This window comes from Poecilia latipinna, unplaced genomic scaffold (assembly GCF_001443285.1).
Source record: "Poecilia latipinna isolate Pla-1442-1.1 unplaced genomic scaffold, P_latipinna-1.0 Scaffold320, whole genome shotgun sequence".
NCBI lineage: Eukaryota > Metazoa > Chordata > Actinopteri > Cyprinodontiformes > Poeciliidae > Poecilia > Poecilia latipinna.
Window position 1 is genome coordinate 259,245 of NW_015112936.1, and position 16,781 is coordinate 276,025.

General features: G+C 39.1%; 4 protein-coding genes and 1 pseudogene across 6 annotated transcripts in view; 2 read left to right on the forward strand and 3 right to left on the reverse strand.

Moving 5' to 3' along the window:
• The window catches only part of LOC106949032 (heat shock protein 30-like), a 7,258-nt gene extending 3,481 nt beyond the window's left edge, over positions 1–3,777 (reverse strand). Inside the window, exon 1 of one of the 2 annotated variants that reach the window (XM_015034995.1) lies at positions 3,053–3,777. In XM_015034995.1, the coding sequence (XP_014890481.1) occupies positions 3,053–3,588 (536 nt within the window). In that variant the 5' untranslated portion in view covers positions 3,589–3,777. Of the gene's footprint in view, positions 1–2,929 lie in introns of those variants that run through there. The other variant, XM_015034994.1, reaches the window with a different exon arrangement.
• Positions 838–9,136, forward strand: LOC106949033 (heat shock protein 30-like). 2 transcript variants are annotated; one of them, XM_015034998.1, is made up of 2 exons: positions 838–1,534; positions 8,804–9,136. In XM_015034998.1, the coding sequence occupies exons 1-2, from the start codon at positions 999–1,001 to the stop codon at positions 8,880–8,882; spliced, it is 615 nt and encodes a 204-aa protein (XP_014890484.1). In that variant the 5' UTR covers positions 838–998; the 3' UTR covers positions 8,883–9,136. The 2 variants fall into 2 exon arrangements, with proteins under 2 accessions (XP_014890484.1, XP_014890483.1); XM_015034997.1 differs by lacking the exon at positions 8,804–9,136 and having other exon boundaries at positions 838–1,657.
• On the reverse strand, positions 5,958–8,393 carry LOC106949031 (N-acetyllactosaminide beta-1,3-N-acetylglucosaminyltransferase 2). Its single transcript, XM_015034993.1, has 2 exons — positions 8,197–8,393; positions 5,958–7,852 (listed from the first exon to the last, which is right to left on the reverse strand). The coding sequence occupies exon 2, from the start codon at positions 7,831–7,833 to the stop codon at positions 6,490–6,492; it is 1,344 nt and encodes a 447-aa protein (XP_014890479.1). The 5' UTR covers positions 7,834–7,852; positions 8,197–8,393; the 3' UTR covers positions 5,958–6,489.
• Positions 9,137–10,643: 1,507 nt separating the features above from the next.
• On the reverse strand, positions 10,644–11,821 carry LOC106949024 (heat shock protein 30-like; annotated as a pseudogene).
• Positions 11,822–11,926: 105 nt separating this feature from the next.
• Positions 11,927–16,515, forward strand: stbd1 (starch binding domain 1). The gene is made up of 3 exons (XM_015034999.1): positions 11,927–12,327; positions 13,771–14,129; positions 14,239–16,515. Exons 1-3 carry the CDS (start codon positions 12,030–12,032, stop codon positions 16,222–16,224), a joined length of 2,643 nt encoding a protein of 880 aa, XP_014890485.1. The 5' UTR covers positions 11,927–12,029; the 3' UTR covers positions 16,225–16,515.
• The last annotated feature ends 266 nt before the right edge of the window (positions 16,516–16,781 follow it).

Consider the following 16,781-nt stretch of genomic DNA (forward strand, 5'->3'; position numbering starts at 1 on the left):
TATATATTCCATTATTTACTGGAATGTTGCCTCATAAGTTCCCTGAATATTTTTGTTCCTAAATTAAAGTAAGCTAAAGTCATGGGCAAAGGAGGAGGCCCTCCAGAGGCTGCAGGAAGTTTCTGGTAATTACAACAGAACTCCACTGGGTGGAGCTACTTCACCCAATTTATCATGTGTTTCTCCTAGGGCTAATTTCAAGGATCACTTCCTTAATCATGTTTAGTACGTTTTTAATCAAAGACAAAATTGATTTTATTTATATGTCATATAAAACGTTTGATGTATTAAAAAAATGCTGGTTTGAGGTTAATTCATACAACAACAACAGAAAGAATTGTATGCTTGCATGAGAATCAATATAAAACTTATAAAAAGTTACGAAGATATTGAACTATATACTTCATTGATTAATTTATGTTTTGATTTAATGTTAAAGAAAAGCCAAGATACAAATTTGTGTACAGGTAATACAGCACCCAAAAGGACTCTTTAGATATGATTTTCTTTCTATGCAGGACCATAAAAACTACGGATTAAAATTTAAAAGGAAACTGTTAAAAGAATTATTTGGTGAATATATTGTGTGAAATCTGGTATAGCACAATATGTTTATATTCAGAAATTTCTTTAACAAAAACTATGCTTTCCTATTTGTAATAATCATTGAACTAGTACTTCATTAACAGGTTCAAATAGTGTGTATTGTAAACACTTATGTGGAACTTTTGTTATTGCTGCAAGCTTTCTAAAGTAAACACGATTAGAGAGATGATCGTTGCAATAAACAGCAGAAGGGAGATGTGAAAAATTTGGTAAATTAGCTCCACCCAGTGGATTTCTGTGGTAATTACCAGAAACTTCCTGAAGCCTCTGGAGCGCCTCCTCTAGAATATAAAGCTGGGACAGCCCCACTGCCTGACAGAAAGCTGCACAAGAAACACAGGAGTGAAGAGACGCCTGAACAACAAGAAGACTCAAAACTAAACAGAAAGAAGATGCTGTGCTCTCATGGATTCCCGTCTGCCCTCAGTCCATTCATGGACTTCTCCTGGCCTGTTCGCAGTCTGTGGCCAGAGGTCAGACCTCTGTTCTACCAGCAGCATGTCATGCAGAGAGACCTACAGGAGCTGTGCAGCAGTCTGCAGCTGATGGACAAACTTCAACGCCAGATCCTGGAGGACACAGAGCCTTTCAGGAGCAGCGTGGCTCTGCAGCCAGTCTCCTACCAGCTGGACAAAGAGGGAGAGCACTTTGGCCTACCCCTGGACACTCAGGGCTTTTCTCCAGAAGATCTGTCAGTCCGGCAGGTGGGCAGGAAGCTGAGAGTTAGCGGGAAGATGGAGAAGAAACAAGAGGACGGGAAAGGCTCCTACTCCTACAGCCTGCAGGAGTTCAGACAGGAGTTTGATCTGCCTGAAGGGGTGAACCATGAAGACGTCAGCTGCCACCTTTCTCCTGATGGAAAGCTCCACATCCAGGCGGCCAAAGTTCCTTGTATCGAGGGAACAGAGAGAGAGCTGACTATCAAGAGGAGCTCAGAGGAGGAACCACAGCAGAGTGTGTGTTCACAGGAAAAGGACAGCAGAGCAGAAACACACAATGGATCATAAACAAACCTGATAATATGGACTCACATACATGTTGATGTGCCAATGTGATGATTTTATATTTCATTGATAATAGTCTTGTGTGGATTAATGTTGTTTTTGTGCATTACTGTATTTGTCCTCAGAAAACTTTGTTAAATGAAAGAATAATAGAGTAAATGGAAAAGAATAATAGTAGAATAATAATAACAGTAATAATAATAACAGTAGAATAATAGTGGTTCTGTTGGTGTATTTTGTCTTAGTATATTATAACAGAAATAACATTTCATCATGTAGAAAATAAAATGTTTTCTCAGTGTTTGGGGAAACACTTTTGAAAATCAAATTTGATTGTTGTTTATTAAGTACTTTGTGTGCATTTTTCATCTACACACTGGGAATATGATCATGAATTAGAATATTTTTTAAAAACTAAAATGTGCATCTCAGTAGTAAAAAAGCAGAACAAACTACATATAAAGTGAACATAGACCGAAATCAATAATTGTCTTCTGCGTATATAATATTGATTGAAACAAACATCTATAGAATCATTACGTCTGTATTTCTCAAACGATAAAATCTTATTTCTTGTTACATTAAAGAACATTAATAAGCACCAGGCATGCTTTCATGCAATATTTTTTGAGAAATCTCTGTTATAAATAATTTAATAAACTGGTTGTGTATATTTTTATAAATCTGTAAAATATTTAAGAAATATATTTAATAAATTAATTATGATGACTAATGCAATATTTTCACTGAAAGATGTTAGGTATGATGTTATTAATGTGATTTTAAGTATGAGAGATGTTCTTTGTTTAATAAAATCTTGTTGCCTGTTTATATGTATATTTATAATATGACAATAAATAAGATGTTACCAGTTGAGCTGTACTCGTCTTTATGTTTTTTTCTTCTTTTCAATATCTTAAACATTCAGAGCTTTGTTCATATTTCATCCACATATTTTTACATTTTCATGTAATTTCACAGATATTATTTGTTTCAGTTATATTTAAAATTTTGAAGACAATACTTGATTATTCCTTATTTTATATTTAGAAATTTCTGGTAGTTTAATGGTGGTCATTCTTAAAGTAGCTAAATTTTCAAAATGCAAAACATTGATTTTTATTTAATGTAAAGTTCTCATATTGTAAATTAAAACATGCACTCATACTTATTTGACGCCAATTTTCAAATTTTATTTTCAAGTGTATGCCAAACAACAGTGAACACATGCTTCCATTTATTAATACCATTATGTTCTACATGTTAGCATGTTATTTTCTGATATAGTGATCTAAATTTTCTTAATATAAAATCATCACATTGGCACATCAACATGTATGTGAGTCCATATTATCAGGTTTGTTTATGATCCATTGTGTGTTTCTGCTCTGCTGTCCTTTTCCTGTGAACACACACTCTGCTGTGGTTCCTCCTCTGAGCTCCTCTTGATAGTCAGCTCTCTCTCTGTTCCCTCGATACAAGGAACTTTGGCCGCCTGGATGTGGAGCTTTCCATCAGGAGAAAGGTGGCAGCTGACGTCTTCATGGTTCACCCCTTCAGGCAGATCAAACTCCTGTCTGAACTCCTGCAGGCTGTAGGAGTAGGAGCCTTTCCCGTCCTCTTGTTTCTTCTCCGTCTTCCCGCTGACTCTCAGCTTCCTGCCCACCTGCCGGACTGACAGATCTTCTGGAGAAAAGCCCTGAGTGTCCAGGGTTAGGCCAAAGTGCTCTCCCTCTTTGTCCAGCTGGTAGGAGACTGGCTGCAGAGCCACGCTGCTCCTGAAAGGCTCTGTGTCCTCCAGGATCTGGCGTTGAAGTTTGTCCATCAGCTGCAGACTGCTGCGCAGCTCCTGTAGGTCTCTCTGCATGACATGCTGCTGGTAGAACAGAGGTCTGACCTCTGGCCACAGACTGCGAACAGGCCAGGAGAAGTCCATGAATGGACTGAGGGCAGACGGGAATCCATGAGAGCACAGCATCTTCCTTCTGTTTAGTTTTGAGTCTTCTTGTTGTTCAGGCGTCTCTTCACTCCTGTGTTTCTTGTGCAGCTTTCTGTCAGTCAGTGGGGCTGTCCGAGCTTTATATTCTAGAGGAGGCGCTCCAGAGGCTTCAGGAAGTTTCTGGTAATTACTACTGAATTCCACTAGGTGGAGCTGTTTCACATTATCTGTCTTGTCTGTGATATTTCTGTTGACAGCGATAATTTGTCTCACATATATATGTTTTTTTTCTTTTTCTCTTCTTAAAATATATCACTATTAATACAAACTACTTCTTTTGTTTATATTGTAAAAAAACATTTTGCTAATTTTTTCCAGCAGTTGTTCTAAAACATAATGTTAACTGAGTCAATTATTTTATTAACCGGAGGCACTACAAGATTCCCCAGGAATTTTCTCTTAATTACCACAGAGCTAAACTTGGTGGAGCAGTTTCACATGAGGGAATTTTCCTTTTACCTTTTGTATCTCTTGATATAATTTATTTGTGTATGATATTTTTCATATAATAGGCACATCAGACTTTTTTTCATGATCATTAACTGTTTCATATTCCAAGTTGTGCTTATTTTCAAAATCTATATTTCATTTAAAAATATATTATTTTATACAATCTTTGTTGAGGTTGAAAGTCAATTTTCCACGACACTGTTAATAATCTTTGGTAGACATCCAATTAAACAATGGACGTCTTTCAGTTTTTCTATTTTTTGCTTATACAATTTCATGATCATTAACCTCCTTCATTTTAATCTAGTTAAATATAATTATTTCACAATACATGGATTCATTGTTTGTGTTTCAGTTATCAGTAAATCATTGGTAAACTAAATTTACCAATGATTAACCAACATCAAGTTCCCATAACTTTTCCTATTCCAATCAATTTTTGTAATAATCTAAATAACTTTATCGCAAAATCTACAGAAAGTGGGACAGCTTATGAAATTTCCTAAATATCTGTTATGTAACTCGTTTAGTATTGTCAAAGTAGTTTGCTTATTTTTACTTGTTTATGTCTTTCTATATTAAGTTGAAGGACCTTTTATGGTGCAGGTAAAAAGCAAAGAATGTAGCTTTGGCCTAATGACAAACATGTAGTTTTGTTGTCATTATTTCCTTTATATACATCTCAGATATTCCATAAACATATATGGAAAGCTCAAGTTGTATTACATTTTTATTTAAGTAATATGACTCTGGGGCTGCCCATGCCTTTGTTGCCTCTCAGTAATAAATGTCCTGAGTGTTTATCTCACAATGTGTCTGAATGTTCTCCCAATGCATGCTTGGATATTCCTCCAAGCATCCAAGTACATGACTGCAAGATCAATTGGTCTCTCTTTTTTTTTTTGCCATTTGGCTCAAATGTGTGAACAAGTATTGGTGTGTGGCCACCGTTATAAATGGACAGAAATCAAATTGTAGTATCATATTTCTTTGATAGGTGGTGCTGATACTATAGAAAGAGGAAGATATGTCATCATTGCTGTGTTTTCAAGATTTTTTTTTTTTTTTTGCCAGACTTGCCAGTCTTCAATGAGAGCATAATACAAACTTCATATTAGATTTAGGTGTGTATTAACTCTATCAACAGCTAGGTTTTCAACTGCGAAAAAGAAAATACATTTCAGATGATACAAATAATTAAGACTGCCGTAAATGTGTTCAAAGCTAATTGCTTCTCGATGTTTTCTCCTAAGTGGTTATCAGCTTAGTAATGGTTCTCCTGTGGTCATCAGATGGACTTATATCTTGTGAGTGCATTACTCCAAACCCATTGTCTGCGTATTAGTACGTCGATCAATAGCTATGGCTAGACAAGTATGGTATTTAGTGTCACAGACAGAAGATGAGAGAGAGAATAGTGTGGATATGCAAGGGAAGGAATTGCATAGCTCTGAACAATGTCTTATTCTAGTTATGAAAATGTACACAAAAAAATATTTTCATATTTTTTCAGACTTTTTTAGGGTCTGAGAAAGTGCAACATAACATGACCACCATCTTAAAATCACAATATAAGAAACAATTTATTGAAAATATTTGGTGTCTCAAGATAAAATCAAAGCATTCTGTTGCAACTTGTGTATACAACACACAATCTCTCACCTACTTCTCTATCCACTGACAGAATCAAATCTTGTTATTTTTCTCCTTAGAAAGCTTCAGCTGTCCTTCTCTAGGGGCCTTTGTGTAAATCATCATTACAAACTGAACTGAAATAGCCTATATCATGGCACTGACTCCACCTGGTTAAGATATTTTAAAGCTTTGCCTTGACTCCTCCAAACCTCCTTCTTGTCCTTATAATTAAAAGCAAAAAATAAAAAACATAAAAATTCACATTGAAGATTAAAGATAATATATAACAAATTAAAATGTGTGAATACAATTCTTGTATTGCGAATCTTATTAAACTTACTAAGTATGTTGACAGTGCAGAACAAAAAAAAAAGATTGATGCATCATCAACGGCTCAAAATTAACAAGGGCAGCACACAAAGTTTCCATAAGCAACGTATGTTTAAACAATTTTATTTGCACATAAAGCATACTTCAGTCTATTCATTTATAAACCTTTATCTTTCTAAAATAGTGGAGAAGTGTTTTTAGATAAAATAGGGCACATTCGCACAAGCAATGACAAAAACGAGAGTTTGAGGTGTGTTATTGCTCTGTAATGTTCGTGTAATAAAGTACCTTCTGAGGTAGATCAGTCTCCTCCTGGGAGTTACATAATTCTCCACAGGAAAGGTTAATTAAAGGTGACCTTACCATGCACTGCCTCCTGGCCACAGTGTGTAATTTTTTTCAAATTAGTATAGTGGCCGCAGTCGTCTGGTACTTACTAAATCCTATTTGCTTTGCAAATGAGACTCAGCATTGAGCAGGCAGGTTCTGGAGCTGTTTCCATAGGGTCAGCATTTCCTTTGGATTCCGTCTGTGAACGAGTAGAACAGATCTGTACGCACACGGATTGTTTCTGTCTGTAGCGGGGAGATCAAATGTTAAGAAACCCGGGTGGTGGACTGGAGAAAGCCCGAGTCTGTTTAGGCACATCCCAAGGTAGACATCATCAATAGGGAAAAGGCGAACCCTTTCAGACACCTCCCGTAAACGTAAGGCGAGTGAGCCTGAATATACTACTCCTCCTCCACCGGCGTAAGGTGGGTATACACCTTTGTAAAAACTTTCCGGTATGTAGTATTTCATGGATGGCTCACGGTTCGGCATTGCGTTGCTGATCACGTCGCCGACAAACAAATTCATGTCTGTTTCATTAGTATAGATTCTCCAAAGCTTGTGCTCCTCCACTTTTTTATGCAGGTAACTCAGAAGGGCATCTGTCCGAACAAAAACATCATCATCCCCTTTGAAGACAAAAGTGGCGGTAGGGCAGTACTGCTTGAACCAACTCCACAGCAGCAAGTCTTTCAAGGTCAAATTGAAGAACGTATCCCTGAAATCCCACTGCAGAATATCTCCGTACTTCTCGTTCTCAAGTTCCAGAAGGTTGTTCAGGTCTGGGTAAGGGCCTGTACTCGAGTCCTGCCTTCCGAGCAGGAAAACCGTGCGCACTAATCCCCCTTTTGTATTGAACTCCCCCCTCACCCGTCCGCTGCGTCCCCATGTTTCACGTATGGCCTGTCGGTTTTCAAAGTTCCCCACTTGTGATTTGATAGCGATGAGGAGCATTGGAGACCCCACCCTGGTGGTATCATTGTTCCTCTGACACATACCAGGCTGGTTGATAAGAAGAGGATACTTCCTGCAGTGCATTGACTTGATAAATGCTCTAATTTGCTCTGGCATGCTGTTGAAGTCATTCACACTAGGAACTGAACACTTCTGTGACATGCAGTCTGATAGACAATCATCCTCAATTTCAGTGAAATGCTGACCTTTTGGGCTTCTCTGCATCCCAGTTAGGTTTCCCCTTAATATCGGATTGTGCTGACGGTCCCAGGTGTGCTGCAACTGGTTCCACAGTGCACTGTCCTCCAGGCGAAGGTTCCAGAAAGGACCAAGTGGGTGTGAGGCCAGGGTGGAGGAATTGACTGAAATCCCCGGAGCAATGTAGTGAATGATTACTTTTGGAGGAGCGTAAGAAATGGTGACAAATATGGTCACCATGATGTAAATCACAAGGTGTCCAGTCATCATACATGGCAGCAAGCACATGCATAATAGTCTCCCGTTGCATTTGCAGAATTTTCCCATCGTTGCACAAGCCAAAAACCTGCACAAAAAGCAGAGTTTCATATGAATATATAAATAATCAAAACAGATAACGTCATAACATTATATCCGCTCTCTCTTAACAGGAAACACAACAGTGGGATAGATCAGATTTTGCAAATCCCCTTTAACGCTCTGGAGTTTCTGTTCCCTTGGTGACTGTCCAGTGGGGGTTATTATCTGTTCTTGTTGACACTCTGAACTTCATCCAGTACAGCTGAATACCTGAGCCCCTGAAGAAAATATTATACAAAAGGCAACCCCTTTGTCTGTCATTTGATATAAGTATTCCTCTCTACACTTGCTTTGTCAAGTATTGTCACTATTCTCATACGTATTACTTACCACTGGTTGAAATCTCACTGGAGCAGCTGGAAAACAAGAAAGGAAAAATAAAAAGCCAAGTCTCCAGTCTTCTGCTGTCTGATGTGGTTATGAATCGGTCATTTCAGGGCCCACCTGTTGAATATCCCTTATACTGCAACAGCACATCCTCTAACTGTACATCTATCAAGTGCTCCTCTAGTGCTGTGCCAGGAGCAGCTGAGCAACGCGTCCCAGATGAGGCAGCTTGTGCACAACGAGCATGCGTCTCTTTGACTCCTCATTAGATAATGAGGAGAAAACACCCACAAGGAGGGCGTATTATCTTTAGTGAACACTGACTAATGTTGCTCTGTGATTTCTCAGAAGCAGATTTGATTTGCATCTATGCTCTACAGGCAAATATTGGCATGGTACAAGCCAAATGGGAAACCAAAATGAGATTAACCGTGTAATGGTTCTGTTGTGAGTGATTTGTCAAGGCATATTTAACTGAGGCTACAAAAGTTTATATGAAAATACAGTGACTTGCAAAATTATCCACGCCTCTTGCACATTTCCACAATGTTTTACAATCAGAAGCTTCAAAGTTNATCGAGGGAACAGAGAGAGAGCTGACTATCAAGAGGAGCTCAGAGGAGGAACCACAGCAGAGTGTGTGTTCACAGGAAAAGGACAGCAGAGCAGAAACACACAATGGATCATAAACAAACCTGAAAACATGGGCTCACATACATGTTTATGTGCCAATAACAAGTTTTCTTGTTTTTCAATGTTGGCTTTCTACTTTTTGCATTGAAGAAAATACTTTGTCAAAATTAGGATTAATACCATTTATGGTTGATTTTGTCATTTTTTGTTTTATTTTTTTAGCTTTGTGTTGTGAAAAATTGAAAGTTTAAAATGATAATTTAACAGAAGACATATGAGGAATATATAAAACTAAAGTAATCCATAAATAAAACTATGTTTAATATGATTTATGAAATCTTCTAAAAAATAAAGTGTTTACAGTGTTAAAATCCACTTTGTTCATGTAAATCTTGTGTTCTTTATTTAAGGATCACCATTATACATTAAGCACTGCTGTAACAGTTTATACTGCAGGCTGTTTCATAAACTCATGATTTTTCTTTTGTAACATATAAAGAGACACTGTTTAATCATATTTTAGCATAAACCCATCTCAACATAATAGCTTAAAGTGAAATTATTGAATTATTCATGGTATGTGGGCTGCACAGTAGTGCAGTTGGTAGAGCTGTTGCCTTGCAGCAACAAGGTTCTGGGTTCAATTCCTGGCCCTGGACTTTCTACATGGAGTTTACTTGTTCTCCCTGTGCATGTGTGGGTTTTCTCTGGGTACTCTGGCTTCCTCCCACAGTTCAAAAACATGACTGTTAGGTTAATTGGTCTGTCTAAATTCTCCCTAGGTGTGCATGGTTGTTTGTCCTGTGTGTCTCTGTGTTGCCCTGTGACAGATTGGTGATCTGTCCAGGGTGTACCCTGCCTCTCACCCAGAACATTAGCTGGAGAGGCACCAGCACCTCTCCTGACCCCACTAAGGGATAAGGGTGTAAAGAAGATGGATGGATGGACTCATGGTATGAATTTTTAGCTTGTATCTAATGGATGTTTTTGTCATCTCTACATTTGCACCCAGTTTCATTACAATTTCAGACCAGCTTTGTTTCCACTATAGAATGAGTTGTGGTGATTAGAGCATCTGATCAGGATGACCTGTTGGTACCGCCAAGGTTTTCCAGGCACATTAAGTGGACTTACTTACAAAAGTAAGTAAGTCCACTTGGAAGAAACCTCAGAGAAGACCCTCAACTTCCTTGAGGGACTACTACCCTGGGGAGACCTCAGAATGGACTCAAACTTTGCAAAGCAACATACCATGGGCAGATGGATGAATGTGTTGGACATTCTTACTCATGACTCCATGAGAATTTTCACATTTTGTTATTTTTTCAACACATATTTGTCACAGATTTGGTCTGTTTTTATTTGTTTTTACTTTTATTTCAGATGCGTAGGATTTTAATTTCATGTTTAAGTGAATTTCACAATTGGTTGGACTTAAACAGTCTTCATTTATAAGCTGGATATCTTATTTTTATTTTAACACAAGTGAGATTTTTGTAGTAAAAAAAAAAGAAAGAAAAGCACATGTCTTCATTGAAAGTTGATCATCATGTTGCTTGACTTTTCAAATTTTCAGGTTTAAATAAATTGTTCCCTTGTGTTTATATTTACCTCTACTGCAAAATAAAAACATTTTCAAAATGTTATGTTTCAAAATGTACATAAATTAGTATTTCATAATGGAAGATGGTGGGACAAAAGTAAGTAACCATGACTTATTTCTTAAAACAAAGTTTAAACTTTATTTAAAAAGGCTTTTTCCCCCAAACAATTAAAAGTACAAAATCAGCACTTAAAAACAAACAACTAAAACGAGATTATATTTCTTTCTCTGCTCTGCTGTCCTTTTCCTGTGAACACACACTCTGCTGTGGTTCCTCCTCTGAGCTCCTCTTGATAGTCAGCTCTCTCTCTGTTCCCTCGATACAAGGAACTTTGGCCGTCTGGATGTGGAGCTTTCCATCAGGAGAAAGGTGGCAGCTGACGTCTTCATGGTTCACCCCTTCAGGCAGATCAAACTCCTGTCTGAACTCCTGCAGGCTGTAGGAGTAGGAGCCTTTCCCGTCCTCTTGTTTCTTCTCCATCTTCCCGCTGACTCTCTCAGCTTCCTGCCCACCTGCCGGACTGACAGATCTTCTGGAGAAAAGCCCTGAGTGTCCAGGGTTAGGCCAAAGTGCTCTCCCTCTTTGTCCAGCTGGTAGGAGACTGGCTGCAGAGCCGCGCTGCTCCTGAAAGGCTCTGTGTCCTCCAGGATCTGGCGTTGAAGTTTGTCCATCAGCTGCAGACTGCTGCACAGCTCCTGTAGGTCTCTCTGCATGACATGCTGCTGGTAGAACAGAGGTCTGACCTCTGGCCACAGACTGCGAACAGGCCAGGAGAAGTCCATGAATGGACTGAGGGCAGACGGGAATCCATGAGAGCACAGCATCTTCCTTCTGTTTAGTTTTGAGTCTTCTTGTTGTTCAGGCGTCTCTTCACTCCTGTGTTTCTTGTGCAGCTTTCTGTCAGGCAGTGGGGCTGTCCCAGCTTTATATTCTAGAGGAGGCGCTCCAGAGGCTTCAGGAAGTTTCTGGTAATTACCACAGAACTCCACTGGGTGGAGCTGTTTGACTGGGAGGATGATATCGCTCTTCCAGACCTAAACGTCTTTATGTGACTATTGATATCAACAGATGCGCAGTAAAATTTTAAATAGTCTTTATTCATCATTTACTCTTGCCAGATTTGCAATTGGTTAGTTTTTTATTTTTTTTATTTTATCAAATACATAATTTTTGGGCTACTATAGAAGGTCTAATATTTTACCTTTTGCTTTATTTATTTTTTTTTTCTAAAAGCATGACGTCACCTGTCGTTAAATTAACTATGAACTGATAACATCTGAATAAATTGTGTATCAAATTCAAAAGAAGTCTTACTTTTGATGAAAATTGATGGAATAATTAATGAGACACAATTTGCACACAGTGGAGTGATTCCTAAACGCCAGTTCTTTCATTTATTTCATCAATGAAATCAGTTCCCCGTGACTAAGTTCAGCCAATGAGCTGATCGCACCTGCAGCCACTCACAGCTTTTTAGGAGCAATTAGGAGCTTCCATTCACTGACTGCTGGGGCAGACAGGAGCCGGGATCCACGGCTGTCTGCTGCAGGAGGCATCTACACGCGTTTAAACGGGACTCGGGTTTAGTCGAACACTGTAATGCAGCTGAAACATAACAACCCGATGGAGAAACGCACGGACCTGCCCTCGCTGTTCTGCATGATCGGGCGCCACGGACCCGCCGTGGCCGTGGCTGTGATTGCCGTGGTATCAGTAGTGGCAGGGTTCATTATCTACCGGACCGTGAAGGGGAAGCGGAGGAAGGCCGAGGCTGGACCCGGAGCCGGAGACGTGAGCGGCGGCAGCAGCAGCAGCCAGGGTGCGCCTAGAGACGCGGTGCAGCCGGAGAAGGAGCCGAGTCCGGAGCATGAGGCACGCAGCCGTGTGGAGTCAACAGGTACAGTCACTGGTGGCGAGGAGGAAAACAAAAAACTGTTGCCTTTTAAAGGTAACAAAAAAATATTATAGGTTTTTGTTTAAATGTCTTTTGAACTACATGGGTCATTTGTACCCTACAACTCTATCCCGCTTGTCTCTGAGCATGATGGAAGTGGTGAAAGGTTTCTTAATTTCCTCGTAGTATTAACTACTAATTTTAACTGACAATCCGGGGCAAACTATTAATGTTTTTCCCCTATAGTCCTGTGAGTTGGCACGGACACAACTTGGGCTTCTCCTTTGATCTCCTTAAACCTGAAGTTATTCACTTCCTCTATGAAGATGTGCATTTCAAATGCTTAAGGAAAACGATATTGATTACAACTTTTCAAAGTAAACTGTTGTAGATGTAATGGCCTCTTTTTAAAAGAAATTCATTTGACAAATGCTGTAGTGCAATTAAGATTATGCCTCTGTCAAAGTTGCAACCATTGATGCTAAATTTAGTAAACCATTCATCTAGAATGAATTTATTTTGGTTTCAGTTAAGTTTTTTTTCAAATAACTTTTTGATAACAGCTCCTGTGACTTACTAGTAACTTTCATATTAACTTTTCAAGTAAATATGGAATATTTTAGCTAATATTTCTAGCTAATGTTTCTTGTTGCTCAGAAAATATTTAATGACCAAATCATGCAATCATGTGAAAACCCACCCCAGGACAAATGCCATACAGAGCCTTCACTTGGCAAACAATTGAAGCAAACTGTGGCTCACTTTTTGATTTAAATCCATTTATTTTGTGGTCTGGAATACAAAGGCAAACATTAAGTTTTAAAAAGACAAAATGCAGATTATCTTTTTTCAAAGCTGGGCAAATAACATTTGCATATTAAACAGACTGGGTCAAACATTTTGTCAAAAGGACCCAGTATGATTAAAAAATATCCTAACATGCGAGTTTATTTCTTTAATGTAGACCTAACTTGTCATTCCTGAAAAGAACCTGAAGTCACAATTTGCTTCCAAAAAAAAGTTTGTCCTCACCTTTGATGCCCTTCCATCATAATTGTGCAGATATTTGCTAAAGATGTTAAAAGTTGGGCAATGGCAATATTTTATAAACTTGCAGTTTTAATCAAATTGAATACTGATTTTTATAAATGCATGGAAAATAAATGATGTAATTGACTTGTTTAAAGGAGCAAATAACTTTCATTTGCTCTTGTTTAAATTATTTGCATCATAATTAGGAGTTGGTGATATTTTAAACTTAATGCTCAACTTTATTCTTCTAGAAACTTTGACATCATCACAAATCTGAAACTGGCCAACTTTTGATGTAGATTGAGTTGAATACATGGGTTAAGTTAAAGTTCAGTCACCACATCTGAAGTTGTAGCCTCAAGATTGCAACCTAAACATCTGTTGAAGTTAAAATGGGTTCCATTTGTTTTCTAGATGTGTTTAAGGAGGTTTCAAATGCGGGGGATGGAGCTGTAATTCGAAGTCGCCGTAAACTGAAGAATCGCCGTGCCACTGCTAAGGAAAGTCCTCGGTCTTCTAGTCCGCTTAAAGAAGTAAAACCAGAGAAACTCCAGAATGCCTCGAAGGTGGAGGACACTTCCGGTGTTACTCAAACAGATGTGGAGGAGACCATTAAGAGCCTGCAAGATGGCACTTGTGAAGTTGGGAATTTGAATGTGGAAGATGAAGGCTACAAACATAATCTTGTTGAAAGGCCAAATGATGCAGAGGGAAAACATAATGGGTCCTTGGAGCCTGTAGTGGTTTCTGAGAATCTTGCAAATGAAGAAAAGGTGAGTACCAAATTTAGACAATTGTCATGAGCTGATGTTGGTGGGAGACCAATTGCACTGTGGTATACTTGGCCTGTAACTAATTGGGTGTAAATTTTTTGCTGTTTAGGTACAAAGATCACAGGAAGAGGAGGTGACTGTGGAAGATGTGTCAACTGAAATTCCCTGTAAGGATGAAGAAAATCTGTGTGCTTTGAACAGTCCAATGTGCCTTGAAGAAAATGCTTCAGTGAGTTCAAATGGAAACTATAAACTAAATCAGGCCACTTCAGATTCAATCAAGCCTGAGGGTTACTTTGAAGAACCTGCCGTACACATGGATGAGTCCATCTCTACCAAAAATGAAGATGAGATTTCAGTACTTGGCATCGCTGGCTTAAATAAACCACACCCTGCCAGTGAAGACTCTCAAAATGTGGCACTGCAGAAGCACATCAGTAACCAACATATGACTAGTCCAGCCATTGACTGTGCAACTTCTAAACAGAGTCCAAATAGTGATGCAACTGAAAACAATCTTGTAGAGTTGTCAGCTAACTGTGCTGTTCTACTGTCTAGCAAAGAACTGAAACTTGAACAAGATTCTTCTACCTGCAGTAAGAATGCTGAGGATGTTAAGATGGCTTCATTTAGTGAATCACAGGAAACTGCTGTTGTGTTAAGTCATGTCCCATCATGTATGTCAGTTGAGCCAGAAACTATTAATCATGAATATCAAGCCCTGCCACTAATTGGTCTACTGCCAGAAGACAAAATTAAAGATGACGTTACTTCTGAATTGGGTAAAGCAACAATTGATGCCCTCTGTGGTCTTGCATGTCCTCATGGTGAAGTTGATGAAACTATAAATGGCATCCTGGTTTCTAAAGAAAATGTGGAAATTCTGTCTTCACCTGATGCAGCTGTTGGTGATGTCGGTTCTGCTGCATCTTTGTCGTCTCGTCCAGATGTCAATGTCTTGTCGTCTTGCCAAGACCAAGAAGGTGAACAAATGCAAAATGCAGATCTTGAGGTCCCTAGTGATCCTGCCCCTGTCATGGCTGAGACTGTGGAACCTCAGCCTGAGGAAGTCAAACCGATTTATGAAAATCCATGGAAATTATCTTGGTATGATTTTGGAGTAGAGAGCGGGATTTCGAGCATGGCCGTCAGCCCTGATTTGCCTGATGTTGAGAGTCCCTTAATCTCTGAAGTCTTGTTGCCAGTGACTGTTCCTCTACCATCTGAGGGCCAGGCTGAACTTCAAACTACAATGGCTGAGTCATGTGCTGTCATCAAAGAACCAACAGATGCAATACCTGAATCTTCAAATGATTCACAACCCCACATCAAGAACACCGATGAAGCCAATGATGACTCTTGTACAGTCAGTGAGACATGCTGGGAGATTGAAAGTTTCAACACAACAGTTGGGAAACTTGCAAAAGATGCAACCACTGATTTTTGCTTGAATGTAGACCTGGGAAATATGGGCACAAAGATAGTCATTGAAGGTAAGCGTGAGGTAGAAGGCAAGGAAGAGGACAAAACCACAGAAATTAATATCATGGAGGCAACTATGGACAACAATGAGTGGATCACAGATGGTACTGATCAAGTCCTTCCTTGGATGAAACCTCCCAGTTCACAAATCAATCCAGTGTCTATAGAAAATGTTCAAGTTTCCTCTTCTGTAGATGTCACTTGCACACATGCAGATGTTCCACCTGTCAATGAGTGTGAAGAAGACAACACGGTTCCCCTTTCTGACGAAGCCACAGAACCTGGCAAGAGGGTGCTGGCAGTTCAGCCTATGCCCCAAAATGTCAGCGTGACCTTCCAGATCCACTATCTCACGCACTCTCCATACCAGAAAGTGGCTATCGCAGGAAACCATTTTGAGTTGGGGAACTGGAAGGATTTTGTTCCCCTAGAAAAGGTGAAAGATGGGTTTTGGGCCACTGTGGTCAGCCTGCCTGCAGAGAGTCATGTGGAGTGGAAGTTTGTAATAGTGGAGAGGGGAGAAGTGTGCCGCTGGGAGGAGTGTGGCAATCGCTTATTGGATACAGGCAACAGAGAGACTCTGCTTGTGCACAAATGTTGGGGTTTCTTGTAAGAGGCGTTAAGGCAAAAACTAAAGACACAAACACTGAGGCTAGAAGGATCAATGAGCTTATGGACTGGACCAGGTAAATGATTCATTTACTCATTGATTTTTAAATTCAATCAAGCATTGGTTTTTGAGTAACATTTCCTGAAAACTGGGCCAGATCTGGTTGAAAGAATTCTCTGGCTTGCTTGTAAACGTCATTTCAGAAGTTAAGTTGGTGTATTGGGGCTCAATCAATTACACTCAAAATAGATTTTAAAACTTTCAACATTTGAGTTGTCTTAGACTACACTTGTTCTACCATAGGGATGCTTTTATAGATGTATGATCAAATTCCCATAATGTTCACTTTATATACACTTTCTCTTGAGTTGTATCTTTATAATGGTACATTTGAGGTTTTTCTATTGTACATTTCAACCAGACTTGGCCCATCAGTGTTAAAAGGAATATCCCTACATGCCCTACCAATGGGATGTCTTAGAATTTTGTACATTGAGAATGGTGGGTTCTGTTTGAACTGGTAACATGTACTACAAAGTCCCTGCTGTGGCAATATCTAT